This window comes from Platalea leucorodia (assembly GCF_965183815.1).
Source record: "Platalea leucorodia genome assembly, chromosome: 8".
In the NCBI taxonomy this organism is placed as follows: Eukaryota; Metazoa; Chordata; class Aves; order Pelecaniformes; family Threskiornithidae; genus Platalea; species Platalea leucorodia.
In genome coordinates this window covers 53,839,329-53,866,485 of record NC_138830.1, presented here as the reverse complement: position 1 = coordinate 53,866,485, position 27,157 = coordinate 53,839,329, and the positions used below count along the sequence as shown (strand labels likewise).

Genomic DNA, 27,157 nt, shown 5'->3' with positions numbered 1-27,157 from the left:
TTCCCTTGATACTTCCCTCAGGACCTCCATGCAGACATGGAGGGCTCCCAGCAGGCACAGAGCTGCAGTCCACGCTGATGCATCCTCTCCGTGTCTATCCCTTTGGTTCCCAGCCCTCTCGGCTGCATTCTGCATCCTCACAAGCAAACCGTAGGACACTTCATTAACCCTTCAGCAGTAGGATCCAAGTGTATGGGCCCAGCTCCTGGGACACCTTCGTCCTGCAGGAAGATAAGAAGAAAGAATGACAAAATGCAAACACCACTCGGCACTTCCAGTGATACTGGAAGTATCCACTTTGGGGATAAAGCCTTTCCTTTCTAACTCAGATGCTGAGAGGATGAAAACGATCTGCTTCTGGGAGTTTAGCCCGATTTTCTAAGGAAATAACAAATCAAATACTGCAAAGGCAGCGAAGGTTGGCACTGGGGTCGTGTGGGTGTTTGGCTGCCTCCGTATCCCCCCCTCCACCTCCCTCCGACTCCAATCTCAGCTAACTCCAACAATGTGACCCATGCTATCTGCCCTGGTTGCTCTTCCAAATTACAGTCTGCTTGCAGATATCCTTAGATTCAACTCTTATTGATTGGTAGTGTCCAAAAGCTTATTCTGAGTCGGAGGAGCCAACCACCCCTGCAGCTCGGCAGGGTCAGTTCACCTCCACAGGCACCTCCACCACTTCCAGCCCTGGTGTTGCAACCTCTTTGTGCTGCATACTAGCAAGAGGATTTGGCCCGAAAGTTTAAAGCAAAGCAAAACTCTGTGCCGATGCCCAGAGTCATGAAAAGCACAAATCGTTTGCATTGGCCTGCTGAAGTGTTGGCTGTGTTGTATAATTGTACCTTTGCATACCAGTTTCCAAGAAAAAAAAAGCAACTTTGTGCATTTTATTGCTGAGGTCAGGTTCCTGTCTTCCCAGTCCTGTTTCTCATTCCCTAATCAAATCATTACTCTTAATATGACTAGTTCCTAAAAGCCTGTTTTGCCATAAAGTGCTTTAACCTTAGAATCTTATTTACTATAACCTTAATTGAAGGGTTTATTCAGACTTAGTCTATAAACTCTTTTGTGTAATCAGCCAATAACTTCAGATCAGCAGCACGTTCTGGGCCCAGAAATCAGCTGTGCCAAGCCCAGCCACTCTCAAGGTGACCTTAAACTGGGTTGAAATAACACTTTTTGGAAGTGTAGAACAATACAGTAGACTACAGCACATATAAAGGAAACCATCCTAGCTACAGCAAGACCAAAAAGCCTTTGATGAGGATGTAAGGCTAACCTAGAATAAGTTGGGTCTGGGCCACCTCACTTTCGAATCTAATTTTTCAAGTTCTCTCATGGTGAAGTCAAGGAGAATCCTACCTCTGTGCCCTACTTGGGAAAAGGGACCAAGTGCCAGGCACGCACCCAGAAATTCTCCCAGTGAAAAGTCATGAGCTGGTAAATAAGAGCTTTTTTGTGATCATTTCATGCTGCTGGGAGCAACATAGCAGGGACACTGAAATGCCATGGTCTGGTCATCCATTTCTGAGAAATGATCATCACAAAAATATCTTACTCCAGGCCACTGCAGTGTGTCTGAAGGTACCATTCTTCCCTATACATCTCAAGCTATTGGTTTGTTATGTGAGATGCTTTTTGCTGAATTTAGTAAGAAAGAAACCAGATGAAGTCCCTCATGCAAATGGCTTTATAAGGTTGCTGTGTCTTTTTACAGATCACACATTGGTTCCCATATGGAAAGATGCTCTACTCAGCGTGAAGCATTCAACATCATGAACAGTCATGTCTTTACAGTCACAGCTTGAACTTTGCATGGCTTACTGTAAAAAAAAAAAAAAAGTGTGCCCAAACTTTCATGTTTTCTGGAAAGATTTTGATTTTTAAACTATTTGGGTATCCTAAAACAAGAAAAATACTTGACAAAGAAGAGCTGCTTGTTGAAAGCATTACTTGTTTCATATTTCAAAGAGAAAATTGAAAACACTTATGAAGGGTGTAGCTATTTACCAGTGAAGAGTGTTCTTATAAACAAAATAATATAAAACATACCCTCTTTGCTGTTTTGTTGGTTAATATCTTCCAGTATATCACCATGTAGAGAGGAGAACAGAAGAGAAAATAGAGTGTATTTCCAAGAAGCCTTGCAACAGATAAAAAGGGTAAAGGACAATAGCGTGGCAGCAATGTGTTTTAGCTTTATAGGCACAGGAATCGTGAGACATGGGACAGGTATCAATTTTCTATCAGGAAAGCTGAAGAGAGTCTCTCATGACATCTACCTGCAATTCCAGTTGGGCACATCAGGAAAAGTGAAGAAACCTGAAGGCCAAGAGAAGAGTTGAATTCATCCAATGGACAAATGCACAAATCCTTGAACATCTTTGGCCACCTCTTTGCAGAAATTCAGCTCGAGAAACTGGATTAGTAACAACAAAGTCAAGTTCACTGCTAAATTATTCTTATTAAACATTGTTTTGCATTTTATTTACAGATGTTATGCTCATCATAATTGCTCTACTCACACAATTTTACCCACAAAGAGCCCTGAGACTATGAAAAATATGTTCATGCACAAAGCCTAAAAGACATTTCTTGCAGATGGGTTTCCAACAGTGAAAGCATGGGGAGGATATTTGTTCTTTCTACTGGGGTGGAGAGGCTGTGACAGTGCTTAAAAGACTGCATGCTGAAGAAGTGAAGGAGCTGGTTTGTTTTAAAAGAAGACAGAACCAAATGGCTTTCTATCATTTCGCATCTGTAGAACAGCTGAATTTATCCTGTGCTTCATCCAACCATTTTATCAGATTTCTGTTCTTCGTAAACGAAGCAAGGGTCTAGAAATAACATTATAGTAAGTGAAGAGTGATGCATTTGCTGACGCTGGTCTCTTGATACACCATATACCTCAGAGGAGCAAGCAGTCAGTTAGAAGAAATGCCATGCGAAGTTTATTTCTGTTTCCAGGCCCATGTGATTCCCTGGGAGAGGGCAGCTCTGCCTGAATCCAGGCAGCCTTTCCAACCGTAACAGGAAACCACCGTCAGCAATGGCATAATTCATGGCTAAGACTTGCAAGCCCCACCAGGTCATGTTCTGAACCTTAGACAGTGATGAGACTGCTTTTAGTCTAACTGCCCCAGAATATGGGGTTGGGTTTAGCATGCGTGACATTATATATCTTATTCTGTTAGCAGCAACAGCGTGTTGGTTTTTAGTCTGTAAACACCTGCAGCCAAAATGTGAAGTAGGTCCATCTACTACAGTGAGGCTGTGCCAGTTTACACCACCTCGGGTACTGCTGATGACGGTTTACTGTGCCTTGAAAAACTGAGTGTCTCATTCAAACCCTGAACAAGTCATTTACAGTTTCAGTCTCATGGATAACTTACGGGCAAGAACACAGTCTGAGCCACGTATTCAAGTGCTGCAAATCCAAAGCAGAATAGCAGTTTTCTTTCATTAGAGAAAAGGAATTTCTGAGATTAAACTTTCCTTTAAGATTCTCATTCATTTGGCTAAGAAGTTGAAGTAGAATTACAAACTGTATTTCCCAGCTACCTGGGACCAGTTAGACACATTCCCCAAGACATCAAAACAGATCAAAAGATTTATCGTAAAGCAGAGCACTTGTGTCTAATAAAGACATGCTTCTATCAAAATCAGAAGTACCCCAATATAGTAATTGTTAGAGCATAATGCAAGACCTCTTGCTCCTACTGCCCAAATCCATACCATGCAATGTCAGAAGTCAGGGTGACACACCTACAAGACAGGTTGGAGGGGTTTTCTGTAAAACAAAAGAGCAACGCACCATTTTCTGTAAAACACACCGTTTTCTGTAAAACAAAAGAGCAACACACAGTAACTGCCCACCAGCTTCCCGGAGCATGGAAGAAGTGTTTCAAGCAACATGTGACTTTCTTTAGGTTTTAGACTGGGCATGCTCTCATCTTCCCAGGAGAGAAGTAAAATTTTCCAGAGAAAAAGTCAACTCCCTACTTAAAATGCCACAAAATTCACATGTCAGAAGTTCAACTTTCCCACCAAAAAATTTTGATCAGAAAATGGCCACGCCTTAGACCGACATTGCTAAAGCAGGCACCAAAGCTCTCCAAATGACTTGTGCATCTCTGTTCCATGCTATACAAAGAGCTACTGCATGATCTGCTGTCCATTGACAAAAACCCGGTTGCTTTCTTGGGGCAAATAATTCATAAAGGAGAGCACAGAGTAATGTTTATCTGCTCTATGATCAAAGGAATGTCCTGAGTTAACATGTTTTTTGGAGAAGTACCAGGCAATCCTATCTTTGTTCCAAAAATAAATCTCAGATTGATACTAGTGGACATTGTGTCAAAGAGGACAAGATAGCGGTAAAGGAGAGTACAAGACTGGTGGAATGAAATGTGCAATACGGAACTGTTTGTTGTTTGTATCCTTTGATGACTACTGATGGGAAGTTTTAGTTGGAAATTATCCACACAAGGAGCTTGAGAGTCCAGCACGGTGGTTTGGGTGTATTGCTAGCCGTTGGCTTTCTGAGCAGGCAATACCTATTTCCACTCTTTCCCGAAGCCATGAGTCAGGCTGTGTACAGGGATCCAACATGAGTAAAAGCACAATGAGGGAAAATCTAGTAAGCTTCAAAATGTGGCTCCCTTTTCTATGTCTCAGGACATGGCCCTGGCTTCTTTGGCTCTAAAAGCTCATGGTTAAGATTGGTTCCTGTGGGTGAACGAGGATGTGAGCAGCTCTTGCTTTTATTGTGATGAGGCACAAACACTGGAAATCTTGCATCAGCCAAATAGGGCTACAAACAATGTAATAACATCTTTGACGTTATTGGAAAGATGTTTCACATCTGCCTTCCCTACTTCTGGAAGGGAATAATTGGCCTCATTAATAAGGAGACAAGCAACCTTTCTTCTTCCCAGCCCTCCTGTCCAGAATCCATATCTCACTGACCCAGAGCAATACAGGCTCCTGCTGACAGGCAGTACTTGGAGGCTGATTTCACCTCCTGGCCCATTTCCCATGGCACGTCATGAAGACCTCCATGTCTGCTCTTGATACAGTCAAGAACTGCAATAGTTATGTCATGCTCTCTTGAGACTTTCTTGCTTTTCTCATATATATTTCATCAAAATATAGTCTCTCTTCCTAAAAGTTCATTTTATTCCCTCCTGTCTTGTTATTAGCTACCCAACAGAAAGAAAACTATACCCGTGTCCCTAGAGCACTAACTCTAAGCCCTGCTACGATGACAAGTTTGTGGACAACTGTCCCAGCTGGCGTGAGGAGGAAGAGTGACTGAACATCTAAGAGGATGCAACCAACTGTCAGACTCATCACAGTAATATCCTGTTCCCTGAAGTCAAGACATACTTGGAAACATCCTTCTTGCTTTTACTGTGCATCACAGGTCATCTCTCACAATGCCTCGATTCTGGATTTGGAATAGTAAATGCCTTTCCTGTTCCATAACTCCTGCTCCTGCCATAAAACAGGTTAAAAGGCACAAAAAGCTCATGTTGCACCATGCAACGGGGGGTGCAGCATAAGGCATGATGCCATCCCATCAGCTGCTGACTCACTTGCACAAGGGTTGGTGTCCAAGCCACCACGCTGCCAGCAGGCTAACGGGGCTTAACGAGGGGTGGTTAATGTTCAGGAAGAGGGACTACCGTGCCCAGAGGGGACCGACTGTGCGAGACACTCCATTCAAATACCAAATGACTCAATGCCCTGACATTGCTCCACATCAGCCCACCAACACTGCAGTTATTTTAACAATGGGCCTAAAGCCGACCTCAGTAAAACAAATGAGGAAATGAGCATCAAGGTAGTTGCAATTTAGTAAGCAGCTGTTACAAAACAGTGCATCACGTATACGTGAATCAGAGCAGTGCAGTTTGCAAACTAGGGCTTACGCAGCTGCGGTTCAAGTCTGTGGGCTTCCTATGGCACCTGATTGTCTCTTTTTTTGCCATGCAATATCTTCCAAGAAATTGTGAGGACCACTCGTGACCCCTTAATTAGAAAATTCATTGGGGAGCCTGTGTTACAGGCCCCATCCCATAGCCCTGTGGATACCCACAGGAGACATTGCCGATACCTTTTTCTCAATGCCAGCTGTTACAGCATCGCCATCAACAACCGGAGGCACGGTTTGATGCCATTTCCTGTCCTGCTTCTTCCATGCTGGGAATCATTTGTCCTGTAAAGACACCCTCACCAAGATGCCACCACTCCAGAAAATCTGTGTTTTCCTGCCTGGCTGGTTTAGAGCCTCTCATACAGATCATGGGGCTCTCGAAATGCAAGGCAGCCTGGTTGTGCTGCGCAGCCTGGGGAGGGGCGGTGGTGTGCTTCATGCAGAAAATGTGGATCTGCGCCTATGGTTCCCCATGAATACAAATCTGTACAGAACTGGGGTTCAGTTGCAAACCCTGAGCAGGCAAACTTGGGGCAGATGTGTAATGACTAGCTCAGGCCCTGGCTTCCTGGTTCCATGAATGAGATCCTGACAGCATTTTGTGAGCCTTTCTTTTAGAAAGGGGATCTGCGTCTTTGCACCCTTTGCAATACTGCGTTCCTGTCCCAGTCAAAACAGATGTTGAAATCTACAGTAATATTCAGTACACTTATTAAAAATGAATCAGTGGTTCAGTTTTACTTCCTCTTCTAATAGTTTTCTTGCCACCCTGCTCTCCCAGGAAAAACTTCCCCCACCATTAATGTGACAGTGTACTCTGAGCACAGCCTGTGCCTACAAATTGCTGCCTCTGCTGCCCTCCGTGCTCAGCACAGCCCTGCCTGCCCTTCTCTGCCACGGGGAAGGCAGAGGGAATGCAAAGCAGGGGGGGTGTGCAAGTCCCAGGGGTCTCCAGTCTGCTTTTAATTAAAGATAGCAACCACAGAATACTAGACGGGTCAGCAGGTGATAATAAGAAGCGGCAGGAGAGCTCAGCACAAAGAGGGGCTTTGATAAGAAATTCACATCTGCCAAAATTACTGCACCCAGAGGGCTGGTAGGTAAAAGGTGGTGGTGGGAATAGGATTTCCCTCTGTTTTGTGCATCCCCAGCTGCGGGAATGACTCCTTTACCCATCTACCAAAACTGACATGCCCCATGGATGGGATGCAACTTAGCAAGACACAAAGCCTCGCTGCACCCCAGCAAGGGAGCAGACCGGCATGCCTCAGCACATGGGTGTTTAAATCAGGTCTACAAATAGAGTAGCTACAAGGGACCATCCACTTGTCAGTGATCAAGCACAAAACTAATGATATCTGTCATTGGTGTGACAGCAGAAGTTGGGCTTTTGTCCAGGCTTGTAATCCTCAGCAGTTTTCCAGGTTGCGTATGCTATTTGACCAGCTGAGTTAGCTGTTCCACTTCATTTTCTCTGAGGAAGGCCCACTGGGAAACCATTGATACGAAGAGGTAGAAACAACGGCCGTGTTGTCTGCCCACCCACTGAGCTGGAAAGCCACCCATTAATTCCCAGAAAGCCTAAATGTTAGCTCAGGAAAAGCTAGGCTGCTTGTGGCTGTCCTTTCCTAGTGAGAAACTTCCTTTACATTGCATTTAGCTTAAGTGAAGAGTATCGTGGTCTGGTATCTCACAGAAGATTTTCCTGGAAGAAGGCAGAACTGATAGTGGTACTCTTCCACATGCTTTCAGTGGAAGGGTGAAACACGTCCTCAGTATTTTTGAACAATTTCAGCATCATGTGAGACCTTTCAGTAGAAACTGTCTGGAGCAGATGTGGAAGACATGGACTTATCTCCTACACCCCTGAGACCCTCAGGCTAAGATGAAAGAGAAAACTGTCTCCATGTGTACTTGCTGGCATCTCTGGGCCAATACAGCTCCCAGCTCAGTAACAAGTATTTTCCCTAGAGCCACAGTATGCCTTTTCTCTTTGCATTGGACAAGATCTAGGGTTAAAAAGCAAAATCTGAAGAGGAACATCCATTCCCCATTCCCAGAAAGGGACCTCCACCTGCACTGCCACACAGGACCAAAATATACCACTGAGAGGTGCAGACCTGCAAGCTAATGTGTGTGCTAATTAATGAATCAACGACTCAGAGTTCAAAGCTCTCACAGAGTCCTTGCAAAAGCTGGGGTTTGGCCTAAAGGAGCTGAGGAACAAGAAGCAAGAAGTAATTTGGGACCACCTAAGTGGCAGCAGGCTCCCCACCGCCGCGCCGGACCAGGCTCGGCAGGATGGGCTGCAGAGCCAGGACACAGCGTCGTGAAATTAGGCACTGATGATGAAACTGAGTCTTTCATAACTGGCCGAATAAAACGCTTTTCTTTTGGGAAGGAAGAGGAAAATGTGTGGTGGTTCAAAACGTCGGGATCACCTCACATCCTGACTTCCACTCACCCCTCTGGTTTTTGGGGACTGGCTTTCGTTCAACATCCAAGGCAAAACTGCCCTCAGATTTGACAAAAAAAAAAGGCCTTAGGCTCCAGTTTGAGTCTTCATCATAGCCCCTTGCTCCTCGCTCCTCCTTTAGCTCCATTCCTTCAAGAAAAGCCTTTCTCCTTCGCAGTTCTGCCTGGAACCTTTTTCTTTTTTTTTAGTTGACACTCCTTTTGAATTTCACCAAAAAAAATGCTCCCCTTTTCACCCAGACAACACCTCAGCCTCCACCATGAGCAAGCAAATACCAGTTATACACCATGGGAAACTAAAAAAAAAAAAAAAAAAAATCTAATTAAAATTTTCCATTAGCGCTTTTCAGTGCCAACAGACTTTTAAGAAGTCATGCTTTCAAACATGAAAAGAAATGACTGAAATAACTGCAATTTCACTTTTTAAAACTCTGATTTTTTTTTTTTTCATTTTGATCAACAAATCCACTTTTCACTTAAAACTGCCTCACTAGAAAAATGAGGGGTGGCTCTCACTCCATTTTGCTCCTTAATGCGACAAAAGTGCTTTGGGGGATTGGGTGGTTGCATGAACTTTGCAAAAATGTGGTTGGTTTGGGGTTGATTTTTTTTTTCCAGAGGCCAGTCTGGCAATGAAAAAAAAAAAAAACAACCCTCATTTATCTGCAATTTGCAAGTATGGAGTCAAACCCTCCGATTCCCCAGAAGTGCCCCGCTACTGACCCCCGGACGAGGAGCGCTGCTCAGTGCCCTCCCTGCTTGGGTCCCTTCCAGGCAAGCTGCTCCCCTCGTGGGACTTAGACACCAACCAGCTTCACTGACCCAAGACCTCGGAGCAGCTCCAAGCCTGCATCTCAGACGTGAAAGGTTGGCACACGTAAGACAAAAAAAAAAAAAAAAAGAGAGAGAGAGAGGAACACATACCCAATTCTGTAATATTGCACGTAAAAAAGACCTGCCTTACAGATCCTGCTAATATTTCTGTTCCCAATGTATGAATTATTAATATTTGGTATCTGTGACCCACTAATATTTACCTTAGGAAGTATTTTTATAAAGTTTGACTGGTTTTCTCGACGTAGGAGCTAATGGAGGCTCCTGTTGTTAACAGCCAGGGAGCCCTCCCTGAACAAACTTTTCTGGTCACTGTTTAAACTGGGCTGCTGGGCTCTTTTATGGCCCTGAACCTCTAACGCTGCGCACTGAGGCTGGCAGGGATCGCTGCCGATGGCTCTGCTGAGACGCAGCTAATTTTAAATCTGGATCTCAAGGCAAAGGAAAAACCTCTCTTTTACTGGCAAAACTGTCACAGTCGAATGCTGTGTTCAGATTACGGGAAGAGGCTGCGAGAGAGCACACACAATCCCTTTTTTGGGTACTTGGCATTAATTTTATCTGAAGTCATGGATTATATAAGAGAAGAGCAGAGACCTCACACACGTTTCTCCTGCGTCAGCATGGGACGCCCTGCGGGGGCTGGGGACCCCCTCCGCACCGAGCCCTTCCCATCGGGCCATGCTGTGCACGTGGCCGAGGGACCAGGGCTTGACCACTTTCCCAGTAACTCTCCTCAAAAGAGGATCACAAACATTTTCTGTAGCTGCATCCCGAGCTGTCCATGACATCAACTAGAGTTGGCTTTTAAAGTCCTTTTCTTGGTCTAGACTAGAGAGTTTTGAGCTCACCAAAACCTGAGTGTTTTCATAATTTTATTGCTCTTGTTAAAATGGTTAGTGTCCAAACAAATTCCTGTTTAGTGCTTTGGACTTAAAAAAATCATTGTTTTCTGATAAAGAAGCTGTTCCCCAGAAAAGCATTGACCAGCAGTAGGCTACTTAGCTCCGTGCATCTGTTTTGCTGTAACAGTTTAAGACAGCTTAAGTTCACTCGTGTATCTGGAAAGGCGAACGCAGCCTGCTGAGCTGGCCGGCCGCCCTCAGACGCCTGAGATTGTTTCGTGACTCTGCAGATGAGAAAATTTCCATGGTCTCCATCTTCCCACCAAAAGCCTGTCCTCAGGTGGTGCTACATGCCTGGCACTGGTACGAGATGCCTCCTCTGCATTTCAGCAGTCCGTGCTGCTCTCCAACAGCCAACACTCAGTTTGTGTTACTCTGCTCAGTGACATCCGACAGGGATGCCCCAAATCCCCCCTTGCCAACATTTCAGATCAGCATTTTTCTAGGGTTGTCCCCAGTACTTTACCTCAGACGTGGCAGGAGGTCCACAGGTCCATCTGCAAACCCACCTCAGGGTCCCACAAGACTCATCGGTGTGCCAAAAGACCTACAGGAAAAAAAATCTGAACAACAAAGAGTCAGGAGAGCAATGACTAGTTTTTGTTATCTCAATCCATACTAGCATGACGCTGTGCACCTTTAACTAGGCCACTTCTACTGTCTGTATCACCCGTGGCATGATGCCAGTCCATGATTGTGCACCCTCCTGGTCCAAATAGATGACAACCCTTCCCATATCATTTTATGTTTCCTTTAGCCTTGAAAATTATAGAAATTACAGTTGGGAGGGCCATCAAGACATTTTCTAGTCCATCCTCCTCTCAAAGCAGGATTAGCAGTGGTTATCTCATTCTTAGGAGCTGACAGACAGCATTTTCTTAAAAACATTGAACGATAGCGTGAAAAGACCATGCAGAGTATATGTTCCAGTCAGAGCCTTTCCTAATGGCCAGTCTCAATGTTTCCTACTACAGTTTTAGCCCATTACTTCTCAGTGGGGTCCCTTTGGGCAAGAAGAACAAATGCCCTCTCCCTTTACGGTATCTTTACACACTTCAAGAGTTCTCTTCCTCTCCTGTGTTATCCTCGGTGGTCCTTCCTCCTTTCTCAGGGGTTGTTTTAGCTCTCAGGTCATTCTCTTTGCTTCCTCCTGGACTTGCCACAGTTGGTTGCATGCTTTTTGGGCAATAGTGTACATCATACATAGACATACTGCACTAGAGATCTTAACAGCACGAAGCAAAGCTGGAAGGTTTCTTATGTCTTGCAGACCGTATCCCTCTTTCCACATCTAATATGACATTTACCTCCTTGGCAACAGCTTGGCAACAGTGATGCTTTTGACTCTTTTTTTACCTCAGCTGGGCTGAGTTATTGCCCTACTGGTTTGGTCTCCATCGTTTATTATTCCTTGTATTCCTCCCTCCTGAATGCTGGCGTCTTTTCACAGACTGTTTCTCCAACTTTTACAGTAATTTTTGTTTTCAGGCCTTACCTTTCACCACACTCTCAGACCTTCGCAGCTCTGTGCCACCCATCCCCATGCAGATTTAATAAGTGTATTCTCTGTTCCACCGGAAAGATTATTAATGATATTACTAGTCAGAATCAGGCTGAAATTTTGCCTGCAGAGGACAGTCCTCCATAGATTTAAACAGATGAAACTAAACAGGTATCAGCTGTGAACCATTGAGAATTACTCTCCAGACTGACACAGTTACTGATCCAGTTTTGGAGCGCCCTTGTATTCATCCAAACTGTATTTTGATTACAAGAACGTCAAGTGAGATGGTATTAAAAACCCTCCTACAGTCAATATCTATCAGGTTTTACTCTTTTTTTCCAACTCACGAAGTCTGTTAAGCCGGAAGAGAAGGAAATTAGGCTGGTTTTAAGATTTGTTTCTGACAAACTTGTCCTCTGGCCCCTTGGCATAGTTCGTAGATGGTATTTTCTTAGCTTCCACAAGTGCAAAAGATGGATGTGCAGAAACAAGCCTTGAAGCAGCTACTGAAATAAAAACTTAGGGATACCAGTGTCAAGCACTTCTCAGGACAGCGTATGTGTTGGCAGGTCCTCTCTCAGGGTCATGGTCACCCACAGCCCCTAAACCAGAGGAGCCCCAAACCTGGGAGAAGCAACACTTGTAAGGCAGTCTGAAGCACTGCATTTATTTTGCAAGCCTGTGCTCCCTTCTCCTCCTACTTCCAGCTATAATATTCCACCTGAGCCTCCTGACTTTTAGCCCGCTATAAATATCCTTGTATTCAATTTGACACTTAACAGCATTACGATGTGCTCGGCTACACAGCAGATGATGAGGGAAACTGCATATAGCCCTTGCCTGCTCACATGGTACGGAGGGCGAGGAGCAAACACTGCAGAGAAGAGCACCGCATAAGGGAGACCTTGTCTGTTGATTTAACTCCATAACCCTATTTTAACCACTGTCAACAAGATATAAGGGTGGTTTCTATTTACACTGAGGCTTCTTTACACTGCTCTGTCCACACCCTAAAGTGGCATAAATGTCTTCTAAGTGCCTTAAAGTAGGTCCTTAGTATAAATGAGAACCAACCCCGTCGTTTGCAAAATGGCTTTGAAAACATTGCCTGGGTGCATCCTATAAATGAATGTGGGTTTTTGGAAGAACACCCATCCCAAGGTATGCCCATGCTATACATAGCCTCTGATGAGCTCAGCACAGGATGAGGAGCAGGCAGCAGAAGGTAGAGCAACAGGCAACAAGACGTTCCTCCTGAAACTGCAAGCAGGGAGAGCCCTGCATCCTGCTGATCCTGGAGGACTACCAGCAAAGTGGGAAAACAGGGTTATCAGGTCCGCTCCTTTTGTAGACTGCTACCCTCACTCAGATCCACATGGGTTTCTCTTTCCTTTCCACTTTACTTATATTCAGCTTTCCAATTTTTATGTCCTCTTCACCAAAGCGTGAACCTGAATCCCACCCTCAGCTGGGAAAAAAAACCCTACATTTCACTCCTACCTCTTTGCGTGTTGCTTTAAGTTTTCACTTACCTGATTTACGCAGCTGCTCTACGGAAAGAAGACACAGCTTTGTCTGCAGCATTGCTCACACACAGTGCTCCTGATAACACCATTTTTTTTTTGTTGACGAGCATAGGGTAAAGCACACGGCTGGAGCAGGAGAAGACAACAGTTAGCAAAACCAGAGGCAGCATCAAAGAGATGGAAGCTAACACAAAGGATGGGAATATCAGCCTTACATTTTGGATGTTATGCTGTTTTTCTCCCTACGCCAACGTGGACCTAAATTTTGCAACAGTATTTTGGGGCATTTTGTAGCACTAGCAAATAGGAAATCAAGTAAGTGTTGCAATCAATAGGATGATCTAAGCAGCCTCAGCATGACCATGAGCATTAGTCTGAATACCCTTCTCTGCTTACTTCTAAGCTCATGAAAATCTTCCCCAATACTTTCAACAAGGGAGATAAGTTTTGCAGCAGTGAGAGTGGGGGAGAGCAAGCACAAATTGGGCACGAGCAACTTCAAACAGGCAGTTGGTAATTGCAGAGCATGCAACAGCCACAACTTTCCTTCTGCAGAAATCATCGGCAGCTCCATAACCGTGTTACCATGTCAGTCCTTGGTTTGGGTTTTACAGGTAAATACCGTTCAACCATAACTGTATCAGGCCAGCCTTGGAGTAATGCAAACATCTCTGTATTTTATGTTGATCTTGTTATATATGTAATGAAAAACATAAAATTTCATGGCCTTCTTGTCAATCAGGACTCCCTCCCATGGCTCAGTCCACATTTTTGGTCAAAAGCCATATGGTGCTCATTGCCTGGAGGCTAAGTTGTAAACCTCCTTGTCATGTTGCTCCTTTAAACAAGATGGTGTTGAATTACCATGAAACAACTTGGTTTGATTTGTGGCGCTGTCGGCAAGTATGAGCTTGGAGAAAATTTCAAGGGGAGTTAAAAAAAAAAAAAATCTGTATACTTTCCCCTTCAAAAAAAATAAGGGTGCATTTAACAACAGCCTGGTCAGGTGGGGAGGGGTTCATCTCAGTTGTATTTTGCAGCACTACTTCATTAAACGCTATTTCCAACTCATTAATCTACTTAAGACAGACACTGGTTTTCCCTTACTCTCAGGATGTTTCAGGAAAGGATACAACTGATTCTTGATGGGGTAAAGGTTGACTTTTAATGCCTGGGTACTGGGCAGTTTTATTTATTTGTTTGTGGAACAGACTCAGCACATCCTGATCTCACTTGGGCTCTCCAGGGGATACTCTAGTCCCCAGGAGTAATCCCAAATAGCTCTTCTAAATTCAACCCCAGCTCTGGCTGAGCATTAAAGACAAGGGAAGCATTCATTCTGGGAAGGTTTTATTTCACAAATAATACAGAAATCAAAAGAAAATGGAGGGGGGAAAAAGATATTTTACAATTCTGTATTTAGAAAAAAATTATAGTTTATAAACAAACACTGAACCCCTTGAAAAACATGCAAAGGTACACAAAAAATTTACAAGAAACTTTTATACATAGGAAGTAAAATACATCATTTTTCATAGAAAAAAAGCAAGTCTATGAACTGGCCCTAAATATTTAGACTGCACAACCGTCCAACTGGAGACTCCTCAACCAGCTGTTGGCTGAACGTCTTAAAATGAAGGAATTAATGGAGCCAACGGACCCGACAGCACACCGGCAGCTGGGGAAGCGCCGCGCTTCAGCTTTCACGCTGGTTGTGTTTGCTGGAGATTTGGCTGTGCCGAGCCAGATGCTCTGCAATGGCAGTGTCTGCACTGGCAGTCTTGGTTTCAAAAATAAATTTATTGGAAAAGAACAACCAGGCAACATCGGCTTTGCCAGGGGTTTAACCAGATGCTTCAGCAAGGCTACACCTGGGTGCTTCAAGTTGGCACGTGCTTACTAATCTGCTGAGCTGGGGTCTAAGAAGGAACGGATCTGGTGATATAAAGACGTGCTGCATCTTTAAGCGGCATTGAAATACATTAGGCTGAGAAATGTTTTGGTATCAGAAATAAAATCAGTAAATATTTGGCTAAAAACTGGTACTGTCCCACCTATATATGAACAGCTAGCACACATGATTGCAAATAATTGATATATCATGACTGGAGGACCTGATCGCCCCTAATTCTGGTGGAGGTATGTTTAAATTAATAGCACCTAGGACCTCAAATAATATTTGTGTAGTAAAGTCACAATTTCTCTTTTGTACAACAAATATAAAAATAAACAGATACAGACTTAAATTAACATCGGTTTCTAAAACTCCAAACCAGTTGGCTGAAGATAAAAATACGCAATTGTAACTTGACCTAAGCATTTTAGGATATTTCTGTTGGAATAATAATTCTTCCCTCGCCCCCTTTTCATCAGGTAGATATATCCCAAGCTGTTTGGATTTTTATGTACTCACAATAATCCCCTGGAGTTTTCTCCAAGAGCCCTCACATTTCTTTCCATCATTTTACAGCATACGTAATTGTCACGGACAGCATATTAGAGGTGGGATCCTACATTACCATCAAGGCGTTTTATGTGCTCTTGCAGTCCCCATGCCTGACTGCATCTCTCGCACTTTCCAATTCAATAAATAGCACTGTGGCTACCATTTGGCCCATGATGGTCATAGATTCATGCTGCAGTATTTAATGGGCTTGAACCAGACCATGTATAGCATAATTATTCACAGTGGGCAGAAACAGGGAAGCCTTATCTCACTGCCAAGATCTCAAATGCTTCCAACCAGCAGCTCTTCTAAGATATGTTCCAGCTGTTTTTAACATCAATTTACCTAGTAAGAAAAAAATACTTCAGTTTTCCTATCTAAAGCAAATACCGCACACCTTGGAAGATGATACTATATAAACAACGATGACACAGAGTCATTTCTTTCTATCCACCCCAAAGGTAGGTTTGCTGTGCAGCACTTTTGGAGACCATGCAAAGCAGCTCCAATTTCATATTTTACAAAAGGTCTCTTACCAGATTCAGATTTCACAGAGAAAGAAACCTCATCAGTGAGACAAACCGAGTGATAAAAGTCATTTCCTTGCTGATTTCATGGTGTTTACAGAATTAAAGTAGTGCTTAATCGTATGAACATTTTTGGTCTGTGTTTTGAAACAGCTTGAAGAGATGGCTTTTATATCTGTCTAGATTAAACCAAACATAGCCTGAGCATAAGAGCAGCTATGAGACATCTGCCAAATAGAGGGAAATATTTTCCCCATTTGTTATACAATATTACAATCAAGTTGTTGAGCAGAAGGACTATGCATTTACAAGGACTGAAGAACTAAAGTTTACATTGCCTTCTCATGAGTAATGAAGTTACTGGATGTGTGCGCATCAGAAGACAACCAGATTTGTGTTTAGACCAATTCTAAAAATTCATTTCCAATACAAAGCAGAGAATCATAGAGTCATAGAATGCCAGGTTGGAAGGGACCTCAAGGATCATCTGGTCCAACCTTTCTAGGCAAGAGCACAGTCTAGACATGATGGCCCAGCACCCTGTCCAGCTGAGTCTTAAACGTGTCCAGGAATATTCTCCTGCCTTGAAAAGCAGGTCATGCTAGGCTCTTCTCTTGGCTTTGAAATGCATTTGGATGCATGTTGAGACATAAATAATGAAATATTAAACAACATCATTACAGCACCTATGGGTTTTGCAAAACATACCATCCTGGATGACAAATGCCCATGGGTACAGCATTTACACTGAAAGTTGGGATCTGTTGGTGTCACAAACTGAACAGGAAAAATTCATCTACCCCAATTTATGCCATATCTTTAAAGTCTCAGAACTGCACACACCACGAAGAGCTTCACGAAGGTGAAGTGAACATGCTTCCTATGGATGCAACCATTCCTAGCAGAAATAAGATTAACTTTATCACTACTTAACTACTACAGATAAAACGACCAGCACTGCTGTATAAAACAATACACTGCATTTAACTGAAATTTTATTTGAAACGGCGGGTAGTATAGAATGAGATGTGCCAGCACAGGAGCCCCGGTTCACTGACTTCTCATAGGTTGCCAGACTTGCAAAATACCTGCGAATGTTTGACCAGCAAACACTAAACCTGCTGTTTTGTTTATCTGGTGGCCTCTTTTTCTGCAGCAAGGATCTCTGCCACCATTTCATGCCCTACTCCAGTCCCCAAAAAACCTTGATGTCCGGCCGACAGGAATGTCCTCTCCCCAACGTGACACCATCGTACAACGTAGCCTAGCGCGATGCCCCAGCAGCCTTACACAGCAGTGCTGATGCATGCCACTTCCTTGGGAAAATACCAAATTTTCTCTTCTTTTGCACAGAAAACATCAAACATACACAAAAACACTCTATCAAAGCCCAGCCTCTCCTCAAAAGATGCAACTTTTAAAATAGTTTCTCGTTTCAAAGGGCCCAGCACCTGGACAGTCGCTCACTTCTGAGTCTGCTTAGCAGTGCACGTCCTCACGCCCATCGCAGAAGATGCTTCACACCCTAAAAATGCCACGCAGGGCCAGGCCGAGATCCCTACATCTGCTGCACATTGAGCCACCGCCGTTCTGTGTAGCACACCTCTCTCGTAAATTGAAAGTTAGAACAGTTTATCTTTGCTGAATGCCCCTAGAGAAATAAAAACACAAAACGAAAAGATAACAACGCTGAACGGGTGCGATGAGATGCGAACAGCTGAGTCAGAACTTGGCGTCTTTTTTTTTTTTTTTTTTCCTTTTCTTTTTTAATTCCCTGAAAGAGATCGGCAAGGAGGGTACGGTCAGAGCTGATGCTGTCAGAGGAGCCTTCCTGTCTCTGGAGATCAACAGAGCGCTCTCCCAAAGAAACCTGCACCTTCCCTGGGAATTTACTGCTTCACAGCGAAAATTCGGAAAGCGTTTCCATCTGAAGGATTCTTCAAGCTGGAGAAAAAGAAAAAAAAAAAAAGAAAAAAGTAATGAACCAAATGCAGGCACTGCAGGACCCAAAGTGTGATAGACCTACAGGTAACTCCAAATTTCTTTGGGGTGCACGGCCTCAGCACGCTGACTCTGTGCTGATGTGGCCCCACCAGGAGCAGGAGAAAGATAAAGGATAAAAAAGAAGAGGCACAAATCCATGAGTTCGCTTTTATTTTATGCTTTGAGTCCAAATCTACAGTGCTAATGCCAACAAAAGGATCTGGGAAGCAAAAGCCTCTCTTACAGTGCCAGCTTTTATCCAAGGAACACTGTGCTCCCTTATGCAGGGATTCAGGCATAAAGAGGAACATGTTTTCCTAAAAACAGTTGTCAAATAGGCTGGCAGGTTCCCAGGGCCTGTCTGGCCCATCTCCTAGTGCTGGCAGTGGGAGCAGCCAGATCAGCTCACGTTAAATGACAATAAAGATGTATATCCCTTCTCAATCTGCAGAGGCGCCCCCAACAGCTCTGACTCCAAGCTGCTGCGGGTGGCTGTGTGCATGGGAGCAAGGGGCCTTTTCTGTTCCCAGCCCTTATTTCTTCAGCCCTGCTGGGCTGCAAAACCTCAGGAAAAAGGCAAAATTTCATATTCCCGCAAAATAAACATTCCAACAAGGGTAAAGGCTCAGTAAATCTCAAAGGCAACCTTTTCCCATACCTGTTTGGGTATGTATATTTACCAAAGTTATTTCCAGTGTCCTAAAGGGTACGGGTTTCACCTTGATCTTTGAAAAGCTATTTCACTCTCCAGTGGATCTCAGAGCACGAAGGTGCTCCTTGTTGCTGAGTGTAAATAACACTTTCCAAACCTTCGTACTCATCCCTGCTGCGAGAACGTCTTTGGTTTCCCTCACCTCCTAGATCAGCACCTGGTGCTCATATTGCATGTCACTGCTTGCGGTAGAATTTATTCTTAGCGAGGGCAGAGTTTGCCATCCAAGTAAAAAGTTGTCTGTTAGTATAAAAGGTAAGTGAAAGCAAGACAGAGATAGAAGAAAACTCATACGAACAGGAGGTTTGTCACCTAAATCCATTTGCAAATCACAGAACTGCAAAATGCTGACCCTGACAGATCTATATTAAAGAAGCCCGTATTTAATGCCTATAGCTTTCCTGTCTTAGTCTTTTCTTATTTTCTGAGATGCTCTACAGCATTCTGGGATATCCATTATTAGAATAAAAATAGGAAACTTTTTTGATTTCTTATGATAATTATAAAAGATTACCTACATGGAACAGACAGAGCCATGTTAGCGGTGACCAAAACCCCCCACAACAGTGGGAAATTCTATGTTTGCAAAGAGAGCTCTGAGAAATCAGTACCATCACAGCAATATCTGAAAAAATACATCACAGACTGAAACAGAAGCTTCAAATTAGAAAGGACTGAAGGAACTGCAACTCGATCATTGCGATCATCCGGAGGTGCAGGATTTTGGAAGCCCTGATTTGCAATTGTACACTGAAACCAGCAAGGTTAGCCCAAAAGAAACTACAAAAAATTACAAGGGTGGCAAACCCATCTTCAAAACCTGTTTGATCATCTCTCTATAGGTTAATTTACTCATCCTTCTTTCAAAGACAATAGAAGAAATTCGTTAACAAATACAAACACATCCCACACCCCAGAACCGAATGGAAATCCCAATTAGAAGCCTCAAAGCATGGCCCAGGCTGAAAGCTGCAGAAATACCTGTGCTTGTCTTTTAATGTGATAAAGACATACAACAAAATGTATTAATATGGACTCATACTGTAATAAAATAAAACAAGGCTTAACAATATTTCATACCTTTCACACCAATCTGAAAGCAGCTACTCACTTGTGGAAGGTAAGAGCAGGACAACACGCTCTACTTGTTTGCATCTCAAAATTCACAGTGACACTGTTAAGTCACATATTTCCAATCCACCAGCCTTTCTGGCTGATAGCTGCCGACTTTGACATACAATTGAACACACAGTCGAGAATAAGAGGAAAGTACAAAGAAAAAAATCCCACCTCTCAGACTGGACTCCGTTCTTTAAGGAGCCAACATAACTTTTCTTCTTTTCTACAGGCATCACGTCCACAAAACCACCTCTTTCATCTGGAATGACTCCTGCGTGCACTGCAGTTTTGCAGATACTGGAGCTCTGAAAAATATTTAATTATTTTGACTTACAAACTGTCTATATTTTGTATCTGGAGATTTACCATCTCCATTAGCAACAAGGAAAACCAGGGAATAAAAAAAATAAAATGAGTGGACTTAAAAAGTTATGAAACAATTCTGTCCTTCTGATGGAGAAACTAGGGATAAAAGATGTCACGGAATAGATCTTGCAGGTATGTCATAAGCCCCAGTAGCAAATGCAAAAGCAAAACATCTGTAAGAAGATCCGCCACCACCGCAGAGGACAAGCAGTCTTTCCACCACTCCCTTCTGCGGTGGAGCTGCTCCTGGGACATTATCCAGGGCCAAAGCTGAATCGAGGACAACTTTCCAGCCAGTGCCTCTTGGGTCTGCACCAGAGAAACTGCTGCGGTGAAACTCTTTGCTAGTGACCAGCCACCTCAGCAAAGTTTATTCACCCAGTTGCTTGAAAAGCAGATGCTTTTCCTGAATTAAGGTAAATGACCACCAATTATCCAGGACAGTTCTCATCCTTCTTTCTAGGAAAAACAGAAGGACTGCACCCATTGAGTGGTGTAGCTTTTGGACAGGCATTACCCCATTAGACAACATCGAGTACGGAGGGAGATTAACACTTCTGAAAAGACTAAAGCTTCTCTACTGCACATCGCGCCGTTACCCTGCTCTCCAAGATGTGCAGAGTCAGAAGAGCTGGAGGAACACAAAACACTAACAACTGATGACTAAGTTCCCAAAGCATCCAGAAAAGCAGAGAAGACTTAGGCGTAGTATAAACTTGGCCATCAACCCGCTACAGGATTTACGTACAGTAAGCTGGAATAACAAAAAGCAAAAACCAGCTTTGCGTGGGGAACTGCAGCAGGTGAAAAGCTCAACCCCCATAAACTCCCTGATCACTAAAAATCAAACCACCACAAAACCAGTGCCAAGGGCAAACGTTCCCGTCGCGTATGTACAATACGGATCGTGCTGTTTCATTCTTGCAGCCATATATGGCAGGTTTGCCTTGTCCCCTATATATTTATCACTTTGGATGGCCTATCTCTTGGCAGCTCTCTGACTTTTGAGTGCCAATTTGGTATTTTGCTTCTATATATGGTCAAGGGAGCAAGGGAACGCTGTGTTTGGAAGATATGCTGTGAATTCACCCTAGTATGCGGTGGGAAATCTGTAAATCTAAAATTGGCTCATAAAATTAAACTGTCCTGAATCAATTTGCAACACCCTCCACTGGGAGACATCCTAAACAATGTTCTTTTGAAGGCATTCCTTTTTTTTTCCAGGACTTGCTGTTCTGCCGCTTACTCAAAGCTTTGACCAACAGGCTTTTAATTGCCTTACCCCAACCCCCCCCATCACCCTGTTGGATTACAGCCCTCTCATATCCCAGGCCAGGCTCTGCTTTGCTGAATTGATTGCAGAGCTTTTGGAAAATGAGACATTGCAAGAATAAGGCTTTCCCCTTGAATTCAGGAGTACAACAGCTGTACAGACAACGCGACGGCTTTCCATGGGGTAGCCTCTCGGGATGCTCTGAGAGCATTTCCTGATGAAGTGGACTCTGAGGCATACACCATAAAATGACAATACTTTTTACAGTGGGCTATTAGCAATAGTCTGTGACTATGAGTTTAATCACCCATAATTTCCTCATTAGTGTGACTGGTTTAATCATTAAGTTCATATGTCCTGAGAGCTGAGCCACCCAACATGGTTTGCTCTGGTGATAAACACCTGCCTCATTATGTAGGCGATCTATCCTCCTCCAACTAATTGCCGTACAACTGTGGATAAAAGACCTTATCTCAAGAGCAGAGAATCGTTTTCTCTCCTGGCTTGATAGGGCTCCTGAGCAGGGATGGGGACGGGTTTCCCTTGCAGTCTTATGTCACGCTAGGAGCCAGGCAGAGTGACAAATGACAGTGTCTCATGAAACTTAAAAGCTCTTTTCCAGCCTTGATAAAGACCCCTGGGTGTTCACACAGCTCCAGCATCACCCCAGAACTAGTCCTGTCCACATTAGCAAGAGCTGAGTCTTATTTTCTAGGTACAGTCATGTCTTCATAGAATTTTTTTTATTTCCCCCCCCATTTATATGGCAGTGTAAAGAACTTTGCTGCAATGTGCCACCAGGGAAAAGAGGCAACAAATTTTCTTTTCCCCAGCCAGCTGCTTCTCACTACTAATTTCAGCACAGGAAGGATGCTGGATACGTTCCCCCCGCACCCCCAGGTGCTGCTTCAATCTGCAAACCCTGCATGCAGGCAGCAAGTCTGTTCTCACCAAAAAGTAATGCTCTTCAGTGGAAAGACCTGGGATTTGGGCATGAACTTTTCCTCTAGCATATTTTCTTGCATTTTGTTCATTTACCCCAAATTTTAAGGCTCCTCTATGTTCCTGTTCCACAATCTTACTAATTTCACCACGAACAATTTCCTGCACTGCTTTTTAAAGCAAAGGCTGCCAATCTCTCTTTGTGCTTTAAGCCACCAGGAGTACCCAGGAAATAATCTTATAAACACACAATCCAAGATAATTTTATAATGATGAGTAAAAAAAAAAAAAAAAAACCAATCAGAATGCATTTAAAGTGGGTAAAAATCCCTAAACACAAACCAGGATAGTGGCGCCTATGACCCTTGAATGAAAATCAGGTTCATCTCAAAAACTGCCAGTTCTTCACATGACAGCTTTGCTCTTCATGGCAGAACAAATTTTCACACGTCTTCCTGGGATCTTGTAAATGCGAACGCTATCTCAGGCCAAAAGTACAGTGAATCAGATGGTTACACAGACTAGCCAAGCATTTTTGTCATCACAGCTTGGACTACCAACTCCTTACCTGCCTGAGCATTTAGCACATCAATGTTTTGGAGAAGGTGCTAGAAGGGCAGCGGGCACTCCGCAAGGAGCGCAGACTGGAAACAGGGCAAGATGCTGCTTTTTCTTTTAGGTAACTTATTTAAGACGACAACAGTTGGAGCACAAGTGCCCCCAGGGCCACGAAGGTGCCACTCTAGACGTGAAGCCAAAGAGCCCTCCCAGAAGACTAGCACTTGTCTCATCCAGCGTATTCTCTGCTTTAATCATTCCTCGGGCTTGAGTTAATTCGCAGCATCCCCTCCTGGAGGGCATCCCGCCCAGCCCGCGCTCCCTGGGAAAAGCCTTTGCCCAAACCCTCCCTGCACAGCACGCGTGTTTCTCTTGTCAGCTTTCCAGCCCGAGCATTTCTCGCATCAATACCTCTCCCTTTGCAGCACGTTTCACAGCCTCCTCAAACTCCTTTCTCCCAGCTGGTTTCACCTACTTTGCCACCTATCTCTCACTCTCATAAACACCTAAATGCTTTCCTTATTATACCCGTACCACGCTATCAGTACAGTAGTCCAGACAAAGGTTAACCAAACCCTCTAGGAAGTGGCCAAATACTTCCCCCCCACACACACACATTTTATTTTCCTCCCAAATCACAGTCCATGCCCCCGTTTATGAAACAGTACCCAGGGGGTACGGTAGGAAATGGAGCTTGCAGTTCATTAAAGGACACTGATCCTTTTGCGTCAGTACAAATCAGGAAACAATGCCAGTGCGGGATGCTGGTCCTTGCCTAATCCCCTTGTAATCGCAGGCCCCGTTCGGGAGTAATCTGAGGTAGTTTTGTCCTCAGTAAAAGAGAGAAAACTATTTCCCATTTCCTGCAGGTCGGAGCACGCACCGAGGCAGGTACCGCCGGGTGGCAGCTGCCCGATCAATTTGCATGTGAGCTAGTCCAGGCTAACCTGTTTGTGCAGCTCTACCTTTAAAAAAATTGGTCTCAAGCAAAATAAAAAATAGAATTTTTTTAAAAATTGCTTTCAAAATTGCTTGCCCCAAATTATTGTATGATTTCTGCAGGATGTTTTTTCTCAGGAGTCTGCAAAGCTCCAAGGTGACCCCAAGCTGGGGGGGTCCACGATCTGCTGACTGCTTCCCCCAGGCCTTCAAAAAGTACGTTCCTAAAGGCTACACACACCAGCCAGGGAGCTGGCGTTTCTAAACACGATCTCTGATGGGGGGGGGGGGGGGGGGAGAAAAAAAAAGAAAAGCACCCGCAAATGGAAAACATTGAAACCCAGTTTTTAGAGGCCTAATATTAAGAGATTTCCAAAAAATGACTCTTTGCCTAGTTTTAGCATCAAGTCTCTGCTCATCCCCACGAGCAGAGTTTAGAAAAACAAACCAATAAAACCAACTCGCATGCTTGCTTTCCACCGCTCTGTGCTATCCCGACTGTTCAGCTCCCAGAAAGAGGACAGGGGAGGGGCAAGGAGACCTATTTTTGCCAACTATATAATGTGATAGTATATAATAAAAGCCCTTTGGTGCTCATCTGCAGATCTCAAAACATTGCAAAGGCGGACAAGCGCTGCCATCATCTCACAGCCATAGGAGAGGATGGCACCCTAAAGCATGGAGAGGTTAAGTGACCTGCCCAAGTCCGTAAGAATAAATCAGTGCCGGAGAGTGGAAGGGCTCCCCAGGCCCACTGACCCCAGCCCGCTGTAGCTGCTGTTGCACTTTGTTGGCGCTACTTCTTCCTTCATCCCCATTTACCCCATCCCCACGTTGCAATGATCACGCAGACTTTGACTGCCTTCCCTAAATCACAGACCATGACCCCAGCTCTGCAGTATAGACATCGTGATACAGGGGGCCATCAGGGAAAGCATACTCACGTCGGCATAAACGTTTGTGCCAAACACCGGTGCCCAGTACGATGGCTCGTCTTTACAGTGGGCTGGACAATAAATCCTAGAAAACAATTTATTCATAGTTATTCTCTATATCAAGGCTCAACAGGAAAGCAAGCTGCATTCTTGGGAGATTTCAAGTGCCTGCATCTGGTCTGCAGGTGGCAACAGTGAATTTAATTATTTGTTCCCCTCAGATGACATTTGGTAGTTACTGCGGAACTGCAGAGAGAGGGGTTTAGACCAGTAAAAGAGGGATTGGTCTTTTATGACATTTTCAAAGGGGAGCACCTATATTTTTGCACAATGCTGTGCATGTAATTACTTGCATGTGTCTGTGCCCCCCTGCCCTGCCATGACTTACACCTGCACAAAGCAGCTTTCTACAACAACCTTCTTCCATGTTTCAAGGTGGAAAGGAAAACCGCATCCAAAAACCAGCAAGTGCAGGAGAATAAAGGCAGAGCGTGAAGCTGCACACTCACACATAGGGGTGTGCTGAAGCGGGATCGCATAGCCTGACTTCTATCTTACTGAAGTGGTCCAAAAGCTTAACATGAATTTTCTATCGTGATGTCAAGAAAAGCACATTGGCCGGAGGAAACATGGCATTCCCAGTTCTTCCAGTTCATCTGGTAAAATCAGCTCCATTCCTGCTAGCCCTCAGATTTGGAGACCTCAGCATCTCAGCACCCTCCATCCCCAGAGCAGAGCGGGTTTAAGCTGAACATAAGCAGGCTCGTGCTCGTGGCACGCAGTTACCTCGGGCAATGGGTCACCGGCTTTTTGAACTGGCACAGCTCAGCTACTGTAGTATAGCAATCCAGCGTCTGTGCTGTGGAAATAAATATGGAAAGGCAAATTATTAGACCTAATAGCTCAGGCAGCTGCAGAAAACACAAGTCACAGTCACGCAACACATCTGGTGAGTCCCGTGTCCAGCTGAGGGCACCAGGAGGAAAGCTGCTCGCTCCTTTGCCAGCAGCATGCACCCAGGAGAGGGCTGACCAGCTCTCCAGCAGAAATCCTGCTACCGTACTACAACGTGGCCTTAAAAAGGTCACAGCTTTCAAAAGAGAGAAGCAGCTGACCCACAAGACAATGTGTTTTTGCTACAGCTCCAGATGTGGAGTCCAAATAACCTGACAGCTATTAGCTTTCCCTGAAAGTGGCTCAAGTGGATCTAATCGATATGATGATTACATGGACCAGGAGGAATTATTCACAGATATTCAGAAAGTGGGAACTGTCTAAAAATTTGAACTCCATGGTATTTATTTATATGCTCATCATAAATATGACAACTCACTGTTATAAACTAATTTCATACGTGTTATGTGTTTCGTTATATTATTGCACTATTATATCAGGTACTATTTTTTCCAGTTTTTATACAGTGTTCACACCAGACTGAGGCTTTCATACAAGAATGGCTCATCTTCCATCCCTTTTTACTATCAGCAGCTTGTGGCACTGCAGCTGATGCTTGGGCCCAACCGTGATCCATCACCAGCAGCTGCTGCTGGAAATGGCCTGTTACCACCTGTTTCTGTACCTTCCTCCTAGATCCCCACAGGAAAATGAGGGGGTTGATGGTGGAATCGCCCATCACGGGTGACGGATCACCACTCTAGGGTTTAGTTGTGGTACTGAACCATTTGACATGACCACTTAAAATGAAAAAGAGCACTGTAAGGAATGATGTTTTCAAGTATCCCGTAAGACTCTAGCAACAACCGTTTCTTCTCAACTTTTAAAACTTACTTGTGACTTTGGAAACCATGAATGCATTTGAAGGCTTACTTTTCCTGCAAAACAAGCAAACACAAACATTTATTAAAAAAATAAGGATACTAGAGTTACTTGAATCACTATGTCTACGTATGAGTAACAAAGACGACTGAACGCGTCCTGATATTTAAAGCAAATACAAAAACTTTTTAATGAAGATAGTACCTAAAAGACTCCACACCGTTCCTGGTAGACTTCACAAAAGCTGGTGTCCTCCCCTTCCTCGTGATATCAACCAGTCCTCCTTTATTGTCCAGGATGCCGTAATGAATTGCAGCACGACATATGCTTGATGACTGACAAGGGTACAAACACAAATAGTACGTGAAATAAATCTCATTCAGAGAGCAACGCTGACCA

The 27,157-nt window shown here is 44.0% G+C and overlaps 1 protein-coding gene across 2 annotated transcripts in view; it reads right to left on the bottom strand.

The window, feature by feature from the left end:
* Positions 1-17,892: 17,892 nt before the first annotated feature.
* The window catches only part of CRISPLD2 (cysteine rich secretory protein LCCL domain containing 2), a 28,916-nt gene continuing 19,651 nt past the window's right edge, over positions 17,893-27,157 (bottom strand). For both annotated transcript variants that reach the window (XM_082320447.1, XM_082320448.1), the window contains 6 exons: positions 26,963-27,093; positions 26,771-26,814; positions 25,769-25,841; positions 24,992-25,067; positions 20,141-20,274; positions 17,893-18,099 (listed from right to left, as the gene is read on the bottom strand). In XM_082320447.1, the coding sequence (XP_082176573.1) occupies positions 18,045-18,099; positions 20,141-20,274; positions 24,992-25,067; positions 25,769-25,841; positions 26,771-26,814; positions 26,963-27,093 (513 nt within the window). In that variant the 3' untranslated portion in view covers positions 17,893-18,044. The remainder of the gene's footprint in view (positions 18,100-20,140; positions 20,275-24,991; positions 25,068-25,768; positions 25,842-26,770; positions 26,815-26,962; positions 27,094-27,157) is intronic.